This window comes from Coffea arabica, chromosome 6c, assembly GCF_036785885.1.
Source record: "Coffea arabica cultivar ET-39 chromosome 6c, Coffea Arabica ET-39 HiFi, whole genome shotgun sequence".
Taxonomy (NCBI): Eukaryota; Viridiplantae; Streptophyta; class Magnoliopsida; order Gentianales; family Rubiaceae; genus Coffea; species Coffea arabica.
The window spans coordinates 1,006,355-1,027,338 of record NC_092320.1 but is presented as its reverse complement, the minus strand read 5'-3'; the positions used below and the strand labels follow the sequence as shown (position 1 = coordinate 1,027,338).

Below are 20,984 nucleotides of genomic sequence, written 5' to 3'. Positions count from 1 at the left end.
TAATTCAAAAAAAAAAGTTTCCAGTAAGAATTACAAACAATTGCGTAGTAGTACTAGTAAGAGAAAATCGTTCAAAATATGCCTTATATTTTGTCAAATAAATTTTTTTGTCCTTCATTTTTTTAAAATGATAACTTTAGATCCCTTATAAAATTAAGTTGGTAAAATTTAATTCCAACCTAAATTTTCAATCATTTTTCATCTTGAATTCATCATGTCACCCACGCATAGTTATAGTTCGTTAGGAGTAAAAAGATTATATTATATTTGTAATTAAACAAATGACTCGATCCACATTCATCTTTACCCCTAAAAATTATACAAGATCACCTTGATTTGGGATCGAATCCAACTCATTCTCATTTTTTCCACTAAAACAACGAGATCTAGTATTTTTGCATTAAAAAATGACTACATATGGGTTACGTGGTGATTTCAAATTCAAAAGTTATCGAGAACTTGTACTGAAACCAAATTTTGCTAATTTAATTTTGTAAGAGATATAAAATTAATATTTTAAAAATAAATTATAAAAAATTTCATCTGATGAAATGTGATAAACATTTTGAATAATTGTTGCTACAAATAACTAGTAGCATCATTCACGTATATATTATAAGATCAAGTTTTAAAAAATTGACAAAAAAAGGACAAATTCAAAGTTATCATTGGACGATAAAACAAATGTTTTGTTCAATAAATTAAATTAAACTATAGGTCATTGCATCACCCACTTTTAAATTTTATGGCCAGTTATACTTCGAAGGATTAATAGCACTAAACTCTTTTAAAATTTCCAGATATAATATAAATTAAAGGGTTAACAGATTAAACACTTTTTAAATTTTGGAGCGACTTGTACGTTGATCCTTAACATTATTATTTTTAACCACTATCTCTCAGGGATTAATAGTTTGTGAAAATACATAATTATCATCAGTTGGCAATTATAGATTATCATAAAAACTATGGCTTTGTTTGGATTGCATTTTTTTTTTTGACTTTGTGTAGAAAAATTACTGTAATAATTTGTTATATATAAGATAAAAAAGTGATTGAAAAATGTGTCTATGGAAAATGTAGTAATTTTTTTTTGAAAATCTGCAATCCAAACACATCCTATAACTATACCATTGTAGAATTTTATATTTAATTTACTTCCTACAATCCTACCACTAAAGAATTTTATACTCAATTTACTTCCTGTAACTCTATTGGTAAATAATCTTATTCTGAACAAAAAAAAAAATCTTATTCTCAGTTTATCTCCTAATTCATGTTTAAAGTATAAATATCTTATTCTCAATTTATCTCCTAATTTATGTTAAAGAATAAAATTATCATAAGGCACTGTTTAGATTAAAAGAAATGAAGGGAAAGGAAAACAAATGACGATAGTGAAAAGGAAAAGAAATGATTGAGCCGTTGCTCAAATACTATAAAGTTTAGCTAATTCGATACGATGGAGGTAGAGAGCGAGAATGGGGAGCCGAGTCCAGAAGGCGCACTGAAGGAGGACGATGAGATCTGGCGTCGGACAGTCAAGAAATTTAAAAAAAGATCAGCTGGTGAGCAGATTCCAGTCCCTGGCCCTCTCACAGGGGAAGAGGAAGCGCATAATCTGAGTGCGGGGGCTTGGAATTGTCGATCCTTTGCGGATACATTACGATTTAGGGAAAGTAAGGGGAAATTTTATGAGGGATTCGATGAAGAAAGGGATGTGCTGGATGATCTGACGGACATGGAGATGAATCTGAAGCCTAGAGAAAGCAATGAAAATTCGGTTTTCCCAAGGCTATACTCAGGAGAAACGGAGAGGAGGGAGAGCTGGAAGCCATGGAGAAGAAGTCTGATACTGAAAGTGTTAGGAAATACGGTGGAGTTTAAGACTCTAGAGCAAAAAGTGGGAGATCTCTGGAAACTGCAATAGGACTTTGAACTCACAGATCTGGAGGAGGGATATTTTATCGCAAGATTTCGATATAAAGAGGACTATAACAAAGTACTCAAAGGGGGGCCTTGGATAATTTAGGGTCATTATGTGACTATCAGTAAATGGAGACCAGAGTTTCGGGCGTCCAGGCACAACATAATTTCTACATTGGTATGGTTTTGAGTGCCAGGACTGCCAGTTGAGTATTACACGGAGGAGTTTCTTATGAAACTGGGGATTTTACTGGGGTAAGCAGTGAAAATTGACCAGCAGACTGCGAAGGCAACAAGAGGAAAATACGCAAGAGTTTGTATAGAGGCTGATTTGGGCAAACCGTTGGTTCCATTTGTCTGGATTAATGATGAACTCCAAGTAATATAGTATGAAGGGCTCCATCTCATTTGTTTTCACTGTGGAAGGTACAGGCATGGGGTGAATGATTGCCCTACTCATCAACAGGGTGATGCAGAAGGGGGGAATAAAAGTCAGACAAGTGATAGAGTAGTTATTTAGCACATTTTTCACTGTTATTTCGTCCTAATTTTGGCTATTCACGGTGCTAAGAATTGGAATTTCACTCATATTCGATATTTGTGTGAATTATAGGTGGTCGGCATTAAAGATGATCTCTCGAGGTAAATTTTCAGAAGACCCTTCATCTTAGGGCGTGGCCATGCCAGAAAAGGTAGACGCTACCGAAAGACGGACCCCGGTCCACGTGAACCCGAAGCATGGGATCAGAACTCTTGAGACAAAGCTTTGCCTCAGACGTCTCTTTTACTTTTCTTGGGCGACGGCTATAAAGAGAAGAAAGGAAGCGAGATTCAGAACATCATCAAGACCTTAGCTTTAGTTTTCTCTTTCTATTTTTTTGGTCAGATGTTTTTTCTTTGCTTTTGTTTTCTTCGGCCGCAATTAGATTAGCTTTTCGTCTCCCTTTTTCCTAGCGGTCAGACATTGGAGACTTTTCTTGTTGGCTTTTGGCCTGGTACGACTGAGATGTTTTTGCTTCTACTTTTGCTACAGATAATATTTCGTGAGATTTCTCTTGTGCTCGCGACTCCAGCGTAGACGCAAAATAAGAAAAACTGTTCCTTCGTTGTTTCCCCTTTCCAATTCTTCGGCAATTAATTGAATGAATTCAATTAAATCACGCTGGATTGACACGATGAGGAGCGGTTAATTTTCTCCTCTACCCAAAGGTTGACACGAGAGCGCGGTCCATAATATCTATGAGATCTAATCGAATCTTCATTATTTTTTCCAATTTATTGCTATTCGTGCGTTTTCTGGATTAATTGTTCATGGGTATTTTATTAATTGAATATCAACGGTTGGGTATTTGATTTAATTTAATAGCCTACTATCATATTTACTAAATTGAATCCGTAATTGTTCGTTTAGTTGATACCTAATAGTTACCATCATAATTGGTTATTCGTGTTTATTGGTTAGGGTTGGGTTCTTCTAACTTTAATGCAATTGGATAATTAAATTCTTACAGTCGTACCTAGAGTTGTTATCTGATTAGGGAAGCAGTCAATGGTCGTACCTTGACTGTCGAAAAAGTAAGGAAGAACTGGTTATCAGAGCTTATTGATAACTATAATCAATCTAGTGACGAATGGATGAAATATCTTTGCATTGATGATCATTTAATTTGACCGTGTCTGAGCAGTTGATCTTTTGGGTAGAACTTTTAGTAATTGCTATTTTTAGTAATTTGTGCTTTGTGAGTTGGTTTTGAATTTTGTTTGTTTTATTTTTATTTTTATTTGTCTCCCATTGAAAATTCCACAATTTCGTTCTACTAATTTGGAAAGAAATAATTTTTTACCCGCTCCCTGTGGAATCGACCCTACTTGCCATTGTACGCAAAATTAATATTTTTTATAGACAAATCTGGTATATCGGATCAAGCAAACTTTTCGAAAACAGGGTGAATCAAGTAACCCATTTCACACCTAGGGTCCCTACTCCAGTACTTGGATTTGTTCTATAATTAATTGTGGTGGTAATTAGGACTTTTTAGTAATTATTATTGCACAGGTTCGCCACCTGTCAACAAGGGGAAGGAGTTTAAAGAAGTAAAAACTAACCCCTTTGGTCCATGGATGATTGCGGATTCACGGAATGCTAGAAGGCAATTATCGGGTCCAGTGGAGAGATCAAGAGGTTAGGAGGCAGCGTCGAAGGGGAAAGGGAAGAGTTATAGAGTAGAACAACATGGGGGATCTAGGGGGTAGATATGGCGGGTACTGGACAGAAAGATGATCAGGTAACTCATCAATGGAATCAGGCCAGCGATAGGAGAGAGAGTCAGAACGCCAAGTCTCAGGAAAACATTTTCAGATTTGGAAGCAAGGGACTGATGGAGGAAGTTTCAGGTTCAAGATTTGATATTCTCAGGGAGGAGGATGACGACCAACCCCCAGTGGAGAGAGATACATGTGCCGTGCTAAAGGAGAATATTAGCTCGATTCCTGGTCCCCCCCAGGTTGGGGTTGAGCTTAATGGTAAAAAGAGGCATGGACAACCAAAGAATGGAATTGACGTCGCAAAGAAAAAGACTGGGGCTGTAGTTAAAATGCAAAGAGGAGGTTTGAAGATGACTGGGGGAAGGAATCAGGGTGAATGCTCGAGGATTCGGGAAGGGGAGAGTTTGGACAAGGTGGAGGACAGTGTGTGGCCATCAAGCCAAGAGCATCTTAAGGAATGGAGGTTAGGAGATTTCTCTTTTAAGAGTACAAATGAGAAAGACGTTACCTTCTTGGGAAGAATAGTGGAAGGACAGGACAAGGGTGTACGGATTACTAAATGGGGATAGGAACACGAGTTGGAAGGTAAGGGAGATGTTATGATTGATGACCCGGAGGACCCTGCGCAGGTCCAGCATAATGAAGGGAAGGGGCTTGGGTATACGAGTGAAGTATTAGATGTCATGGAAATACAGGAGCGGGATATGCATAAGGAGCAGGAGGGATTGAATCCCAAATTTCACTAATTTTATGAACATTATCAGTTGGAACTATCGCGGTGCGACGAATGCAAATTTTAGAAGGAATTTAAAGGAAATTCTAAGGGAATATGACCCAGGGATTCTTCTACTAGTGAAAAAGAGAACAGATAATGGGAAAGCATATTGAATTGTCCAGAGCACACAACTTACAGATAAAATTTGTGTTGAGGCCTGTGGATTTTCAGGAGGTATTTGGGTGTTATGGAACAAGCACAAATGAAAAGTGGAACCAATAACAACAAATCGACAAGTTATTAATATGATAGTCAAAGGAGTGAGGGGAGAGCAGTGGATGTTATCAACAGTGTATGCATCACCAGATGCATCTACAAGGAGATATTTATGGGAATATTTCTCCATTATAGATAAATCTATTAATTTTCCATGGCTGGTAGTGGGGGATCTGAATGAGGTGATTAATTCAGAAGAGAAAAAGAGAGGTCGACTGCTAGGAAGAGCAAGCCAATCAAGTCTTGCAAAGTTACTCTTGCAGGGTGGGTTAATGGATATGAATTGTGGTGGTCCTCCGCTTACTTGGAGGAACCGTAGGAAAAGGATTAGGAGTATCAGGAAGCGACTGGACAGGACGTTATCTAATAGTCTGTGGCGTGCACAATTTCAAGGAGCAGTAGTCAAACATATGGTTCGTACTCACTCAGATCATCACCCGTTACAGGTCTGTCTGGAGGGGATTCCACAAAAAAGTAATGGGGAGAAACCATTCAGATTGGAGCAAGCTTGGTCCACGCATCCGGAATGTGAAAAGGTAGTTACAGAGGCTTGGAACGGCACTGAGAAGACGTTAGAAGGGAAACTGTAGGCGTTAAATATGAGGCTTAAAGAATGGAATTTATTAGTCTTTGGGAATGTTTTCCAACGGAAAATGAGATATAAAGTGAGGTTGGAAGGTGTTTAACGGATATTGGGCAACCGGTATTCGCGTAAGTTGGAAAAACTATAGGTGAAGCTGTTGGATGAGTATAATCAAATACTAGAGCATGAGGAGATGTACTGGCGACAAAGGTCTAGGATAGAATGGCTGCAGGAGGGCGACAGGAATACAAAATTCTTCCATATGTCGACCATAGTTCGACGGAGAAAGAACCAAATTACGAGCTTACGCGGTGATAATGATCAATGGTATGATGATCCAGAGGTTCTAAGGGGTATGGTACAAGATTTTTTTTGGCAATCTATATCGTGAGGAGGGGGTGGGAGAAACTGGAGGTTATCCCACAATTGGTATTTTTCAAAATTGGAGAATAGGAGACTGGAAGCGCTGGGGAGATAGGTGTGTGAGTATGAGATCGAGCAAGTGATTTTTAACATGAACCCTAATAAGGCACCAGGAGCGGATGGAGTGAATGTGGGGTTTTATCAAAAGCACTGGGCGTTAGTGAAAACCCAAATGGTGAACTTTGTAAAGGGGGTGTTTGAGGAGAGGGTAATGCCGGATCATGTTAACACCACGCTCATCGCCTTAATACCAAATGTGGATTTTCCGGAAATGGTATCGTAATTCAAACCCATCTCGTTGTGTAATGTTCCTTATAAGGTAATAATGAAGATTATAGTGGACAGGATTCGACCGCTGATTTCTGAGTTAGTCGAGTAGAATCAGTGCAGCTTTATTCCAGGTAAACAAGCAGCAGATAATATAATTATAGCTCAGGAGATTTTGCACACTATGAATAAGTGGAGGGGAAAGAAGGGAGGAATGGTGATAAAAGTAAACTTGAAAAAGGCCTATGATAGATTCAGATGGAGGTTTATACATCAGACTCTCAAGTTAATAGGCTTTCCGGAAAAACTCAATGAGCTCATCATGAACTGTGTACAGGCAAGTGCCATGCAAGTCCTATGGAATGGAGAAAAATTAGAACCTTTTAAACCAATTAGAGGTATTCGGCAAGGGGACCCGCTGTCACCGTATTTGTTTGTTTTGTGTATAGAGAGGTTGGGTCATATGATTAAAGGGGCAGTGGCATTGAAGGACTGGAGACCAATTAAAGTCACTCGGAATGGCCCAGGTGTAGCGTACTTAAATTTTGTAGATGATTTAATGTTATTTGCAGAGGTAAGTATGGAACAAGCAAAGGTGGTGGGGAATACTTTAGGAAATTTCTGCAAATTATCGGGGCAAAAAGTAAATGTAAGCAAAACAAAGATGGTTTACTTAAGGAATGTATCTTGGAGCAAGCGAATGTTGATAAAAGGGAAATTTGGAATAGAGGTCACAGATGATTTAGGAAAATATCTGGGTGTACCTCTTTTGCATGGGAGAGTGACAAAGAGTATATTTCAACCAGTGGTAGAACAAGTCAAGAAAAGACTAGTAGGTTGGCAAAAGAAGATGCTATCATTTGCGGGAAGGGCAACGCTAGTACAGTCAGTGCTTACCGCAATTCCATTGTATACAATGTAGATGGCTATGTTACCTTGCTCAGTGCTAGATGAAATAGAGAGGTGTGCAAGGGCGTTTTTATAGGGGCATTTAGCAGAGCGCAGGAAAATTCATCATGTAAACTGGGACACTGTAACAAGGAATATAACGAAAGGAGGGCTTGGGATATGGAAAATGAGGGAGACTAATAGAGCAATACTTGCCAAGTTGAGCTGGAGAGCTCTGCACCAGAGGGAGTCACTGTGGGTACGGATTCTTAGCAACAAATATAAGGAATTAGGGGGCATTGGAAGAAAATCCTTCATCTGGAGGAGTATAGAAGAAGGACAGAAGGTGGTGAGGAAAGGAGTGAGGTGGAGAGTGGGTAATAGAGTGGATGTTAGTTTTTGGAAGGACGTTTGGTTATTAGAAAAGCCGCTGGTAGACTTGAGTGGAAGGGAAGTTCCGAAAGGAGAGCTGCATAAGAAAGTTAGGGACTACTAGGGTTTTGGGGAGGGATGGAATATGGATACTTTGGAATCTTTACTACCTATCTAAATATTAAGTAAACTGTTACAAGTCCATTTAGCAGAGGAAGACTCTGTCACGGATATGCCAGTGTGGACTCTGGATCCCAGGAGAGTGTTTTCAACAAGGACTGCATATCAGCTAGAATGCAATGGAGCAGTAATTGCTGATCCACATGGTTGGGCTCGCATTTGGAGGCAAAGAGGACCGGGCAGATGGCAGTTTAATTTGTGGTTAGCCAGGCACCAACAACTTTTAACCAATACAGAAAAGAAACGAAGGCACCTCCAGAGGTTAGTTATTCTAAATTATGTGGGCAGGATCCGGAAACGCAATTACATGCTTTACGAGACTATCCTTGGGCTAGAAAGATATGGTTCAGCCTAGTTCACTCAAGATACTGGGAGAAGTTTAACAACAAGAGTGCAGAGGATTGGATAGACTGGAATCTTAAGAAGAGGAATATTGGCAGGTGGGATCATTTGGCCTGGCAGGTAGTGTTCCAACAGGTGGTATACTCAATATGGGGAGGCAGGAATCGTTTTTACGTCAATGAGGACAGCAGTACAGTCGACAGTCTAGCGAAGACTATCGCTGCAGTGTTAGAAGCTAATCAAAGAGTACTAGAGAAGGAACTGAGGAGTAAGAAAAGGCAAAATATGAACATTAGATGGATAAAGGTTAATGTAGATGGGGCGCTTAGCACCAGGAGTGGTATTGCAGGGGCTGGAAGGCTATTACGCGATGAAAATAAGGAGTGGATCAGCAGATTTTGGGCGAACTTAGGACAGCGGACTATTACTGAAGCTGAACTTTGGACGATCTGGTTTGGAATGCATATAGCATGGGAGAAGGGGTACAAGAAAGTGATCATTGAAACTGATTCTAAAGTGAGTTTAGAGCTCATTGATAAAGCCCCAACGGAGAGCCCACTTATGGTGCAGATTAGCCAAATCCGAAGTTTAAAGGACAAGCAGTGGCAATGTGAGTTAATACATCAATGGAGGGAAGACAACGCGAGTGAGGATTGGTTAGCTAAGAGTGGCTTGAAACTGGAGGAGGGGGTCCAAGATATGGCATCTCCACCAGATGAGGTGAGGAAGTGGTTGGCATATGATGTAATAGACGTTACTAGGGCTGCAAACGAAGCAAACTGCTCACGAGCGGCTCGAATCAAGTTCGAGTAGAGCTCGATCAATATCTAACTCGAGTCGAACTCGAGTTGGCTCGAGTCGAAATCGAGTTCAAACTTGAGCTCAAGATATTAAACTCGTTAGCTCGTGAGCCGGCTCGCGAGTTCGAGTATATATATTTTTTATTTTAAGTATATATATATTTTTTATTTTTTTTATTTTAATAGTAAAATTACATATATATTTTTAATATTTTATTATTTATTATGAAAAAGTATTATTTTATTTATTTTTTAAAAAATAAAAATAATTATTTTTTTATTTTTTTCCAACTCGAGCTCGAGCTCGTTCGAATCAAGTCGAGTTCGAGTTCACTAAAATTATGTCAAAGTTCGGCTCGATTAGACCAAAACTCGACTCGTTTGCAATCCTAAGCATTGCAACGCCTAGGTTAGTTGCCGTGTAATTGGTCTAAAGCCCTCCTACCAAACCAAAAAAAAAAAGGAAAAGAACAGGTGGTAGAGGAAAATAGTTCTTATCCATTGTACTTGGATTAAATATGGAAGAAGAATGAAAAGAAATATTGAAATTTTGTTTGGGCTACGGAAGGGGAAAAAAAACGGAAGGAAATGATGAAGTGTTATTTAACTGGAAAAGATACGAAAGAACAATCTTTCAAACAAATTTATATTATTCCATTGAATTCGGTTTTCTTTTCCTTCATTTTGCCTACTTTTAGATAGAAATGCCAATTCAACAAAATGATTAGATTCTTTGCCTCTCTCTTTGTTCATATCGTTTCATTTTACTCCTCAAAAATCAATAAAAAAAAAAAATCAAATCCCTCCAACTCCTTTTTTTCCTTACCCTCACACTCTCTCAATCCAAATGCTGGCTTAATATTTTATTTGTTCGCATTTTCATTTTTTCTAACAACATAGTCGCACCACATCAATAATTTTTATTTTTTTTTTGCTTTCAACGTATAAAGATTGTATAGCACAAAAGGCAAAATAAAATAGCCTTGTCTACAACTATTTTTGATTGTATAAAGTACTTTTTTATTTTAGAAAATGAATATAAAAAGTACTTTTTTAGGTGCATAGTCAAAAATAAAGCATGCAGAAAGCAATTGACAGCACAACGAAATAACTTTTTCAAAATTAAAAATTTAAAACCAGGTAATAAAGATTAGTTGAGAACAAGGCCGGTATCTATATATATGTACACACTATTAAGAGATTCGACATAAATGATACCTAATAAATGAACCGCAGTTTAATACATATAACGAATTTTATCCTGATAGAATAGATTCATCTAGGCCCAAGCATCCCAAAATTGCTTTATTTGAACAAAAATAAATGTAATTCTTGCGAGTTTTGAAGAAAAATTCTTTGGACGCATTTCTCAATTAATTTTTTATCAAACATATATCATATTGCTACGATATAACTTTTTTTCCTTTAAAACAAAAACCCTATTATCAAAAAAAAAAAAAAAAAAACCCTAAACTCGGGCAGTGAGCAGGCGGTCGGGCGGTTGATTTTGTTTGCTGCAGTAGGTACTACGTACTAGTCTGGTAGCATGATGGACGGATGCCGAATTGCCGATGGGACTAAAAATCAAATAACCCCTTTGCCTCACCTTCCCTGGCTGGCATCCCTCTCTACGAGGCTGGCTAATCCAATAGGAGGAGGGAGGGAGGAGAAGAAGAAATCACCGTCGTCTAGCCGCCGCCTAGCACCTGAATGAATCCTGAGGAGGAGGAAAATGAGTGACTGACACTCTCGGGTGCTGGTGTTTTAAAGCTACTGAATAGTACTGGATACTCACGCATCTTCAACACCGCTAAATTGCACCGCCATCGGAATCCAAGTAAGGAAACAATTAACTGCCATGATAGCTTTTACCAGTACTCTATTCCTCCTAGTGTTTTATTATTATTTTATTTTCGGCTGACCAACTACTTGGCACTTCCTTCAAAAAAACTACTAGCACTGGGGCGTAGCCGTTACTCCTACGTACTTGCGAGTAGAGCATGCAATGTATCTACTTCCCAAAAGGTTTGTGTCCTTGCATTCCGGCAGTGTCATCATGTTAAACGGTCAGAATTTTGGTGTAACAAAGGTTTTTCTTTTTTTTTTTTCCTGACCTCTTGCGTGAAACTGAAAATTGATGTGTTAGATTTACTATCTTTTAATTTCCTTTTTGAATTAGGTAAAAACTAGTAAGTAGTATTACTGTCAATTGCTCAACGTATTATCCTTTTATTTAGGGGGATATATATATATCATCATTTATTGATGCAAATTAAATTGAGGAAATGATTTCTTAAAAAGGCGATAGAATTTCCTTTTATTACAATACACTAGGTGGAAGTAAAACAAACAATTGGATTTGGATCCTGTTTAATAACTCAATTTAGTACTTAAATTTATTGGGTTCAGATCTTAATATGTTCAAATGCTCCTCCTCAAGTGGCACTTGAATTAATCCAGTGGCATCGAATTTTTTAGACAAAACTTGTTCTAAAAAAATAAGATTTAATTTATTCGCTTATCACATGATATGATATACACCTAAATGTATTAAATTTAGTACCTAACAATTCAATAATTTAGTAATTGATTTAGATTTCAAATTAGGGGTAGGTGGCGTCGTTACGGCTTCTGGTTTGATTGTGGGTGGCATTTGCATTGCCCATTTTATTTTATTTTATTTTATTTTATTTTTGTTTTGGAGAGTCATATGTTGGTGCATGCCACGTGTCTCTATTATGTTCAGTTCAGTCTAAAGGTTCATTTTCTACACCCACCAAAAACAAGCATCCCCCTTAAAAGTTAAAGCTTTAAAGCTAAGTACCCCAAGTCCCAGTTGATACCATCACTACCACCATTACCATTTTTTTTTGGCATGAAATGAAATGACGCCCATCACTACCAGCATTACCATTTTTTTTTTTTTTTTTAGAAATTTTTTTTTATTTAATTTGTCTTTACTTACTGACCATGTAAGGAAACACTGGTGTATCTTTGCTTTGAAGGTAGCCCAGGTGATTCCCTCTTTCATACTTCTCTCTGTTTTCACTACAAGATTAGTTCGCGGCCTACTGGACAAGTATCCTAAGACATACGGTGCCACACACACACACACACACACACATATATAGATGTCTTTCCTGTCAATGCTAAAGCATCTCCCATAAAGATTAATAAAGCTATCGCCTATCAGTCTTGACTCTTCATATCATGGACTACAGCCAGATTGACATTACTTGCGGAACATTATTATTACAATTGCTTTTTATCCTCTTTATGTATCTTGATACCTCAAATGCCGATTCACCCAAAATGGAAGACGAAATGAATATTCCTTGGCTACATTCTAGCAACAATAATGATTTTTATTTCGGGTAAGTATCCCGACAACGACGATGGGTGCGTCCAGTAAGCATAATTCGGTTTCATCTTGAGTAGCAACTCCTCAAATGCAGCTTACGCTGCTGTTTTTCTATATTGCTTACTAATGACATGTTTACAGATTACGTAATTTTGGAGTCATGGAAGACGAAGGATGGACAATGGTGCAAAAACATGGAAACCAATTCATGGTCAATGGCCAACCATTTTATGTCAATGGGTTCAACACTTACTGGCTAATGGTCTTTGCTGCGGATCAATCTACGAGAGCTAAGGTTACTGAGGTTTTTCAACAGGCATCCTCTGTGGGTCTTACGGTGTGCAGGACTTGGGCTTTCAACGACGGCCAGTGGCGAGCTCTTCAGAAATCGCCGGCTGTTTATGACGAGCAAGTGTTCCAGGTACGTCCCTCTATCTCAATTTCACAGTGTCTCGTGAGTTAGCTTTTTTGAGTTGACAAAGGAAAAGAGTCCCCTGACCGTGATTTCCATCTGAAAGAATTATCTGCATTGCTGCGTCGGTCTCTGTACGTGCATGGTGCGCAAGTAAACCACATTACATTTAAAGATTGTAACGGTTGACTAACATGATGATATGGATAACCAAGATCAATACAACAGATACGTTAAGCTATTCCTTGATTTACAGGCTTTGGATTTCGTCATAAGTGAGGCAAAAAAGTTCAAAATCAGGCTTATATTGTCGTTGGTAAACAATTGGGAAGCTTACGGAGGCAAATCCCAGTATGTCAAATGGGGTAAAGCTGCTGGCCTAAACTTGACTTCTGATGATGACTTCTTCTCCCATCCAACTCTCAAAGGCTACTATAAGGCTCATGTCAAGGTTTGTACTTTGCTTTGATAGCTTTCTTGCATTTCGTTCACTAAGCTTGAATTTTAATGACTAGTTTCGCGTTCATTCATCGTTGACATGCACTGCAACACAGTCTTCGAACAATTGCTGTTATTGTACCAAGTCTAACATTTTCCCCTTTTCCCTCACTCCTAAATCTTTCTCTGGATACTTGGGCGCCTGGAGATGGTTCTTGATAGAGTCAACACTGTCAACAACGTAACCTACAAGGATGATCCAACGATATTTGCTTGGGAACTCATGAATGAGCCGAGATGTGAATCAGATCCCTCTGGCAACAAGCTGCAGGTTTGTGTCTCTGAACAGCTAAATTCATGAGAAACTTGTCACCATGCTATGTATACCTGAAACTAAATTAAATGCGCATGGTATGTAAACCTAAAACATCTCACCGTACAAGGGTAGCTAGCTCTACCTCTTATCTTTTCATAGCATCTTACTGAACCTTGTACGCAGCATAATGTGATGAATGATATCTGTTATACAAGTTATCCCGAGTTATTCAGGTGGCAACGTACATGTAGGCCTGGTTAGAAGAAATGGCGGTCTATGTGAAGAGCATTGATCCAAAGCACTTGTTGGAGATTGGAGTGGAAGGTTTCTATGGTCCCTCGACGCTCAACAGGGTTCAGTTCAACCCAAATACCTATGCTCAACAAGTTGGAACTGACTTTATAAGGAATCATCAAATTCTCGGGGTTGATTTTGCTTCTGTTCACATATATCCAGACTCTTGGTTAGTATATTCATTCATGGGAAACTGCTTTAATATTTTGTCACTCCTCCTCTTATATTCATTCGAGTGGTTTTTTTCTTTTTGGTGAGAAAGCTTTTTATGACACAATTACGTCTAAAAGACATCTGGCTTATGTATGTTCAAGTTGTGGATGCATAGATTACACACTAGGGTGTTCTTTTCGTTTTTCTGCCGCTCTATGGTTGTCATGAGAGCTCCTATTAAGAACGTACTAAATGATATCGACACTGTATGAAGGATTTCGCAATCGATCTCTGATGCCCACATAGACTTCACCAAAGCATGGATGCAATCTCACATTGATGATGCTGAGAACTTCCTTGGTATGCCTGTTGTGTTTGCGGAATTTGGTGTATCAGCAAAAGATCCCGGCTACAATTCTACATACCGGGACACCTTCCTCAATACTGTGTACAAGACCCTCTTGAACTCGACAAAAATGGGGGGAGGCGGCGGCGGGAGCCTACTCTGGCAATTGTTTCCCGAAGGGACAGATTACATGGATGACGGATACGCGGTGGTGCTTTCAAAGTCTCCATCAACGTCGGATATCGTATCTCTTCAGTCAAGAAGGCTAAAGACCTTCAACTCCTTGTGTTCTTGGAGATGCCACTGGGGTTGCAAGAAGCACCACCACCGCCACCCGGGGACGGGGACTACCCTCCTGTATCATGATGAGCTTTAATTAAGCTTTAGCTACTAGTACCACCTACCCACCTACTCCTGCCTTCGTGTTCTGTTCTCTTCCAAATTACTACCCCTCCCTTTTTTTATAACTGACGTTTAAGAAATTTGCTCTTAAGTAAGAAATTTGCTCTTAAGTACTTTTATCTGTCGTTGTATCATTCCCATGCAACATTAATTATTTTTTCACAATTTTACCCTTTTATCTCTCTTTACCAATACAGGGCTCTTAATTACTACTCCTAGTAATTATTACTTCTCTCTTTGCTTTTGACCTAGTAAAACAGCACCATTTAATATTCTAGTGAGAAAAAACATGAGTGAATTGGACAATTAATGAGGGTACAAAAGGAAAGTAGTGTATAGATTTAAACAATGAAAAACTTTTCTTAATTGATGTGCAAAACATTAAACGTCAGTTATAAAAAAAGGGAGGGAGTACTACATTAAAAAAAATAAAAATAAAAAATTAAGGTGGTACTACTCTATTTTGTACTGTATATGGTAAACCACCACATTTTGATTTTATCCCATTCCCTGAAAATTTATGTTTGAGAAATTAGTACTACTACTAATAATCAATATTGTTCTAGCCATACTAGCATATGACTGTTCTTGCATGAGAATATTGTACGTAGTAGCCCTTGAACTGCTGTTATATGGAGTACCATAACACCGTACGACCATGTCCATGTCCAAACAATTTGACAGTTTGTTTGCTCAAAACAAAACCGTCTTTGATTCTCATCTACGGTGGTGAACTTCTAATATTCACCTTCCACTTCCCTCCAACCAAATGACCGCATGGATTCGCTACACGCTACATACAGAATCATGGACATGGCAAGTGTTGACTTTCGGTTTCTTTATTACAACATTTTCTTGATGAAATAGTAAAATACTAAAATGGTAATTGCTGATGATCGCATTGAAGTGAAAAGTAAAGTTTCTGTATTGATCTCTGGATTGTCTTCAGCCAACAAAGGCAACTATGCGGGATTCAGGAAATATATCCACTGCAATAGTACATAAAGAATGGTTATTTGCCAGAGGATATATCTTTCGGCAATATATTTTCCAAGTTTTTGCTCCTCTCTTTCTTTTAGTTTTAGGCACAAACAAAAGGATTTAGCAGCAGACAGACGAATTTTCTGCCCTGTTAGAAAGTCAAGACTACTCATTCGAATTTAACACGCTGACTTCTGCAATTTTCTGGCGAGCAAGACATTTTTAGCTGCAAGGAGGAACTGCTGGTATGCTAACAAATTGGAGAACAATAAACCTTACATGCATGGAAGCTCCTCGTGAATTTTTCTTTCCTCCCACTGCGTAGAGACAGATTAGAACTATATATAACTCGTAAAATCCCAATTAAGTGCATATCAAAATTCCAGTTCCTCTTAAGCAAAATCAACGTATGAATTAGTATTAAGAAAATAGCCTAACACAGGAAGATGAATAATGACAGTAAACTTTAAAAACAGGTTCAAAACCTGGTACAGAAAATAACACTACAAAGCCAAATTAGAGCCCTTCTAATTAATACTTAGATAAAACAGAAGAAATCAAGAAGTGGGTGATTGAGAATATGCAAAGCTTACCATGATCAAAGGTTTCCTACTTGAAAGCCAATTTCGAAAGAACTGCGGCAGCTTGATCACCGCCTAGCAAAAAATATGGATGCCTCAGGGCTGCTCCAGCAGATAATCGACCCCTTCTCAGGAAACCTCTCTCTGAAATAAGCTTTGTGGCCAAGTCCCAACCTCTACCAGAATCAAGCTCGAGAATACTAAGGTCAGGCCTCATCCTTGTTCTCTCCCTCCACTTTCTCAGGTCATATCCCACGGTCTTCAATTCTAGATTAAAATTTTTTAAACCTAATGTGGACCTTAAGGACGGTATTGCCATTTGTAAGAATACAATTCCAGCAGAGTACATGTCAAAAAGATCAGGACTGTTTAACTGCAGCAAGAGTAGTAAAAAACCACTTCAGTGTGTCTTTATTAAGAACCAAGCTGAAGTTAGCTCATTGTGTACGATCTGCATAACTTGGTCACACATTCCAGTTAATGATGTTATACCAACTCTAAATTCCAATTTAGTATGCTTGACCATAATAAAACTACTAAAATGCAATCTATAACTCAATGCGTCAAATGCGATTAATTACTGGAAATGAATGGCTTAAATTTATTAATAATAGCATGAGTACTTTCTTTTCAACAAAAATTGGTTGATCTTCCACTTGAAGGAAAGAATAGAAGAGACACCTGCCACAGAACTGGAGAAAGAAAGGCAGCAATTGGCTCCGGTGGTGGATTTGGAGTTTCCTCTGGCATTACATATAGCTCAGGAGGGCAATAATCAGGATCAAGTAGTCCGCGATCGGGCATGTAATTTTTTCCAATTCGAAGGTCTGTTGCCGCTCCAAAGTCTATGAGTTTGATTTTCCCCTTTTTTGTAACTACTAAGTTGGAGGGCTTTACATCCCGGTGTACTATACCAGTGTCATGGATCTTCTTGAGGGAAGTAATGATTTGGCGCATTATCTGTTTGATGATCAGTGCATTGCGTTCAACAGGCTCTAATCCTTGCAAGGCACGGCCAAACATAACAGATTCCAGGTTCAAAGGGAAGCCACGATCTTGCATGTAATCAGCAAGGTCAAGATCACCCTATTGCATGACATTCCCATAGGATCACAACGTATATCATTAGATATCAGAATGCAGCTCAGTTAACAATGCAAGGCACAGCATACAAACTAGCTGTTTAATATGACTTCCAATAAGACCATCAATGGCATATTGTAAATAATTAAGAATAATACATGGAAAATGACGATTTTCAAGCTTCGTCTTGTTAATTCACTGTGATTAGCAAGAGTTTCAAAAATTCAATGCATCCTATCTTTCTTATTTAAGTCATAAGATTATGATGATGTCCAAGCTGGTCATCATAGCCTGTACAACTACTTTATTAGTCGTCCTTTATTTATTTATACATTTATTTTTGCAGACTCAAATTCAAGAAATCGCAAGGAAAAATGTAAAAAAGAAAGATTGTTCGCCTAAACAAAAAAGGAAAAAATGAAAAACAATTAAGAAAAAAACAGAAAAGAGAATAAGAGGTTGTGAAAAACAAAAGAAGACTCCCCACAAAAACCGAGAAAAGAGAAACGATGTTGATCTCAGGCATAGGCGAATAACATCAAAAACTGAGAATTATCCTTAGATCTCCTGAAAAATAACTTGAGGAAAAAGCTCAGGTACCTCAAACTTCCATACGAGCCATTTCTCACCCTTGGTAAATTGAGAATTAGTTTTGTCAGAAATAAAACTTCCGAGAAATTCTGCACACGTCTCAGGAGCTGCTCTTGACAACCTGTAATTAAACCACTCTTCAAAATCACCACATTCTGCAGCACCTTGAACTCCAAGTTTTACCTGTTATGACATAAAAAGTTCACAGGCGAAAGCCAAATAGAAAACCAGCCATAGAGGAGGCTGGACTTCTTCTCCAAGTCCAAGCACATCGTGAAACCAAAATAGACTGACAAAAAAGAAGAAAAAGAAATGGTGATGGGAAAAAAAATAAAAAAATGGAAGGAACAGAATGTAGTGTGGCAAGTTAGTGCGTGACAATACAATAAAATACACAATTCAGAACCTGAGAAAAGCAATGCCAAAGTCAGGGGAAATTTTTTTTTTTTTTTTTTTAAATCACCTTTTTGAGAATGACCTTGTCTTTGAACCTTTGATCGTTCTCGAGAGCCCTCAGAGTTGCTCTCGTCAAAACCCTGTCAGCATCCACTGACACGTTCTTAGGAACAACGAGACCACAGTAAACAACACCGAAGGAACCTTCTCCGAGCCTTTCCCCAATCAAGAAATCGGTCCGCTTCAGTCTCCTTCTCCCAGTCAGGGTATCAAAGCCCAACTGCAGAGGAGCTAGAAGGTAGGAATCGAAGGCACCAAGGAGAACGCCCGGCCTGGCCGTCAAATATAGCCAAGCAAAGCCAGCGAAGAGCAAGACTCCCGATTGGTGGCCCTGGGGCAGCTCGGCGATCAAACTCTGGAGCAGGGGCAGAACAGGTTGAAGAGCAGGGAATTGAAGTGACGAGGACTGGTCGAGGTCAAGGTAGTCTAACGGTAGCGGTAGTGGCAAACTAGAACTAGAAGTAGCATCGGAAATGCCATCCAAGAATGCACTGCACCTCAAACTAGTATTTCTCGTTAACGAGCTGCAGAGAGAGGCGGTCTGGGAGGTTGGATTTGATGGAGAAAAGCAAATGAATTTGGGATCCTGCTGGGAAAGTAGTGCTGTTGGAGCAGTCTGGGAGAGCAGAGAAGCCATCATCTCATCACCGCACTACCGTAAAATGTAAACTGCTTACCCCGTCGGTCACAGCGGACAGACAGAGCTTTGCTTTGCAGTAATACAAATCCCACTCCTGCGGCAATGAAAGAAGGGCAGCAGAGGCAGCACCTTGACCACGTGGCCCTCCCAGGTTTATCCTCTTGTTGTGGTTTAGCTTCTGACTTTCAGATTCAGTGGAGTGGAGGCAAACAAAAGAAATGCTAATAACAATTACTATTTGAAAATCAATTTTCTCTATGCCTTGTTTGGATATGTTTTTATCTGCACAAGTGCATCATAGACACATTTTTCAACTAATTTTTTCTTATTTTTTTAAATTATTTTTTTTATCTTATGTATATCATATATATATATATATATATATATATATATATATATATATATATGCTAGAGTGTTTTTGAAAAAAATTATTCCAAATAATTGCTTTTAGGTTTGATGGCACAATGGATTGCAGGGAATGAAGCAATAAGTGACAGTTGAAGTTGATAACAAATAAGATGTTTGGTTGCTACAAGTCATATAAAGCATTAGTATTAAGGTAGTGGAATTTACGATTCTATGAAGAGTTTTTTTTTCCCCTTGAAATTCATTTGAGGTGGTTGAAATTAGAGGTGTCAATATGAATAAATAGTTTTATCCAATCCATTTAGATTCATTTAATAAATGGATCCATTTAATAAATGGATCTAAATGGATGGATCTAAATGAATTAAATAAAAATTAATTATTCATTTATAATAAATGGATCTAAATGGATGGATCTAAATGAATTAAATAAAAATTAATTATCCATTTATAATTCATTTAAATATTTTGATTACTTTATTTTTGTATTATCATTTCTTGTAATATGAAAATACTTTTTTATGTACTTGTAAATTTTAGGTGTACTTGGATAAGAAAGAGGACAAAATACGCCATTCTCTCATGGTCGTAAAAGGACTTTGGATAGCAAAAGAACTACAATTAAGCTATCAAACATTAACTGATGCAGAAACTTATCACGCGACTGAAGGTGCTTGCAATCCCCAGTTCACAAGGGAAGACGTAGTTAATAATAACGAACACTATAAGGAATTAAAGAAAAGAATAAAATTCAAACTGGCATATTTTATGGTGTCCAGTCTAGCAGGCACATGTATGCACGGCACAAAGAGAGAGAGATAGAGAGAGAGAGGCCACCAAGGCCAAGGGGGCATTTCCTTTCCGATTCTTTTATTTGGTTTTTAAGTAAATGGTATATGTGGTTTTTGTGGATAATCCATATAAATTCATTTAATTTAATGGTTTTGCTTTGATCAATCATTTAAAACTAATATTATAAATGGATAATCTAAATCCATTTAATTATGGATTATATGGATGGATAAATGGATCTCAATCCAAATTGCCACATCTAGTTGAAATTACCACCTTCTTTTGAATAATGAATAATCTGGTGCTTGTTTTGGTGTACACATAGAACTAGTGTGAATACCCGTACTACGCACAGTGCTGACATTATTGAAAAAATGAAAATAAAAGGGTGAATTATAAAAGGTTAAAAAATTGTACCAACACAATTAATATATAATATCTGTCTAACAATAGTTTGAAATATGATAGAATGTATATATCATTCAAGAACTGCATTTTTTCGGAAGATAGATTCTAAAAAAATAGAAATTTATATTAGAAAATGAATGTAATTGAATGTTGTTAAAATAAAATACTTACAAATATTATGCATTTGATTTGATAATCTTGCATGAAGATGTGAACACTCTTCACACAAATCAACTTTTAGCACGAAAGTCAAAATTGGTGATTTAATTAATTCTTTTGAATTTTGTGTAGTACATACTACAAGTGAAACTATGTTAACAGGCACA

At 37.9% G+C, this 20,984-nt stretch overlaps 3 protein-coding genes across 7 annotated transcripts; 2 read left to right on the top strand and 1 right to left on the bottom strand.

Annotated features, from left to right (window-relative positions):
- The first annotated feature begins 5,211 nt into the window (after nucleotides 1-5,211).
- Nucleotides 5,212-5,772, top strand: LOC113692030 (uncharacterized). Its single transcript, XM_027210366.1, has one exon. The coding sequence runs from the start codon at nucleotides 5,212-5,214 to the stop codon at nucleotides 5,770-5,772; it is 561 nt and encodes a 186-aa protein (XP_027066167.1).
- A 4,748-nt stretch (nucleotides 5,773-10,520) lies between these two features.
- LOC113691524 (mannan endo-1,4-beta-mannosidase 6-like) lies at nucleotides 10,521-15,276 on the top strand. Of its 4 annotated transcripts, XM_027209691.2 has the most exons (7): nucleotides 10,521-10,874; nucleotides 10,995-11,062; nucleotides 12,540-12,819; nucleotides 13,067-13,261; nucleotides 13,457-13,579; nucleotides 13,816-14,027; nucleotides 14,286-15,276. In XM_027209691.2, the coding sequence occupies exons 2-7, from the start codon at nucleotides 11,043-11,045 to the stop codon at nucleotides 14,731-14,733; spliced, it is 1,278 nt and encodes a 425-aa protein (XP_027065492.1). In that variant the 5' UTR covers nucleotides 10,521-10,874; nucleotides 10,995-11,042; the 3' UTR covers nucleotides 14,734-15,276. The 4 variants fall into 4 exon arrangements, with proteins under 4 accessions (XP_027065492.1, XP_027065493.1, XP_071907897.1 ...); XM_027209692.2 differs by lacking the exon at nucleotides 10,995-11,062 and having other exon boundaries at nucleotides 10,522-10,874; XM_072051796.1 differs by lacking the exons at nucleotides 10,521-10,874; nucleotides 10,995-11,062 and adding an exon at nucleotides 12,029-12,051.
- An 84-nt stretch (nucleotides 15,277-15,360) lies between these two features.
- Nucleotides 15,361-19,243, bottom strand: LOC113693929 (serine/threonine-protein kinase STN8, chloroplastic). 2 transcript variants are annotated; one of them, XM_027212719.2, is made up of 5 exons: nucleotides 18,459-19,243; nucleotides 18,005-18,178; nucleotides 17,003-17,407; nucleotides 16,334-16,694; nucleotides 15,361-15,748 (listed from the first exon to the last, which is right to left on the bottom strand). In XM_027212719.2, exons 1-4 carry the CDS (start codon nucleotides 19,089-19,091, stop codon nucleotides 16,350-16,352), a joined length of 1,557 nt encoding a protein of 518 aa, XP_027068520.1. In that variant the 5' UTR covers nucleotides 19,092-19,243; the 3' UTR covers nucleotides 15,361-15,748; nucleotides 16,334-16,349. The 2 variants fall into 2 exon arrangements, with proteins under 2 accessions (XP_027068520.1, XP_027068521.1); XM_027212720.2 differs by having other exon boundaries at nucleotides 15,661-16,057.
- Nucleotides 19,244-20,984: the final 1,741 nt, after the last annotated feature.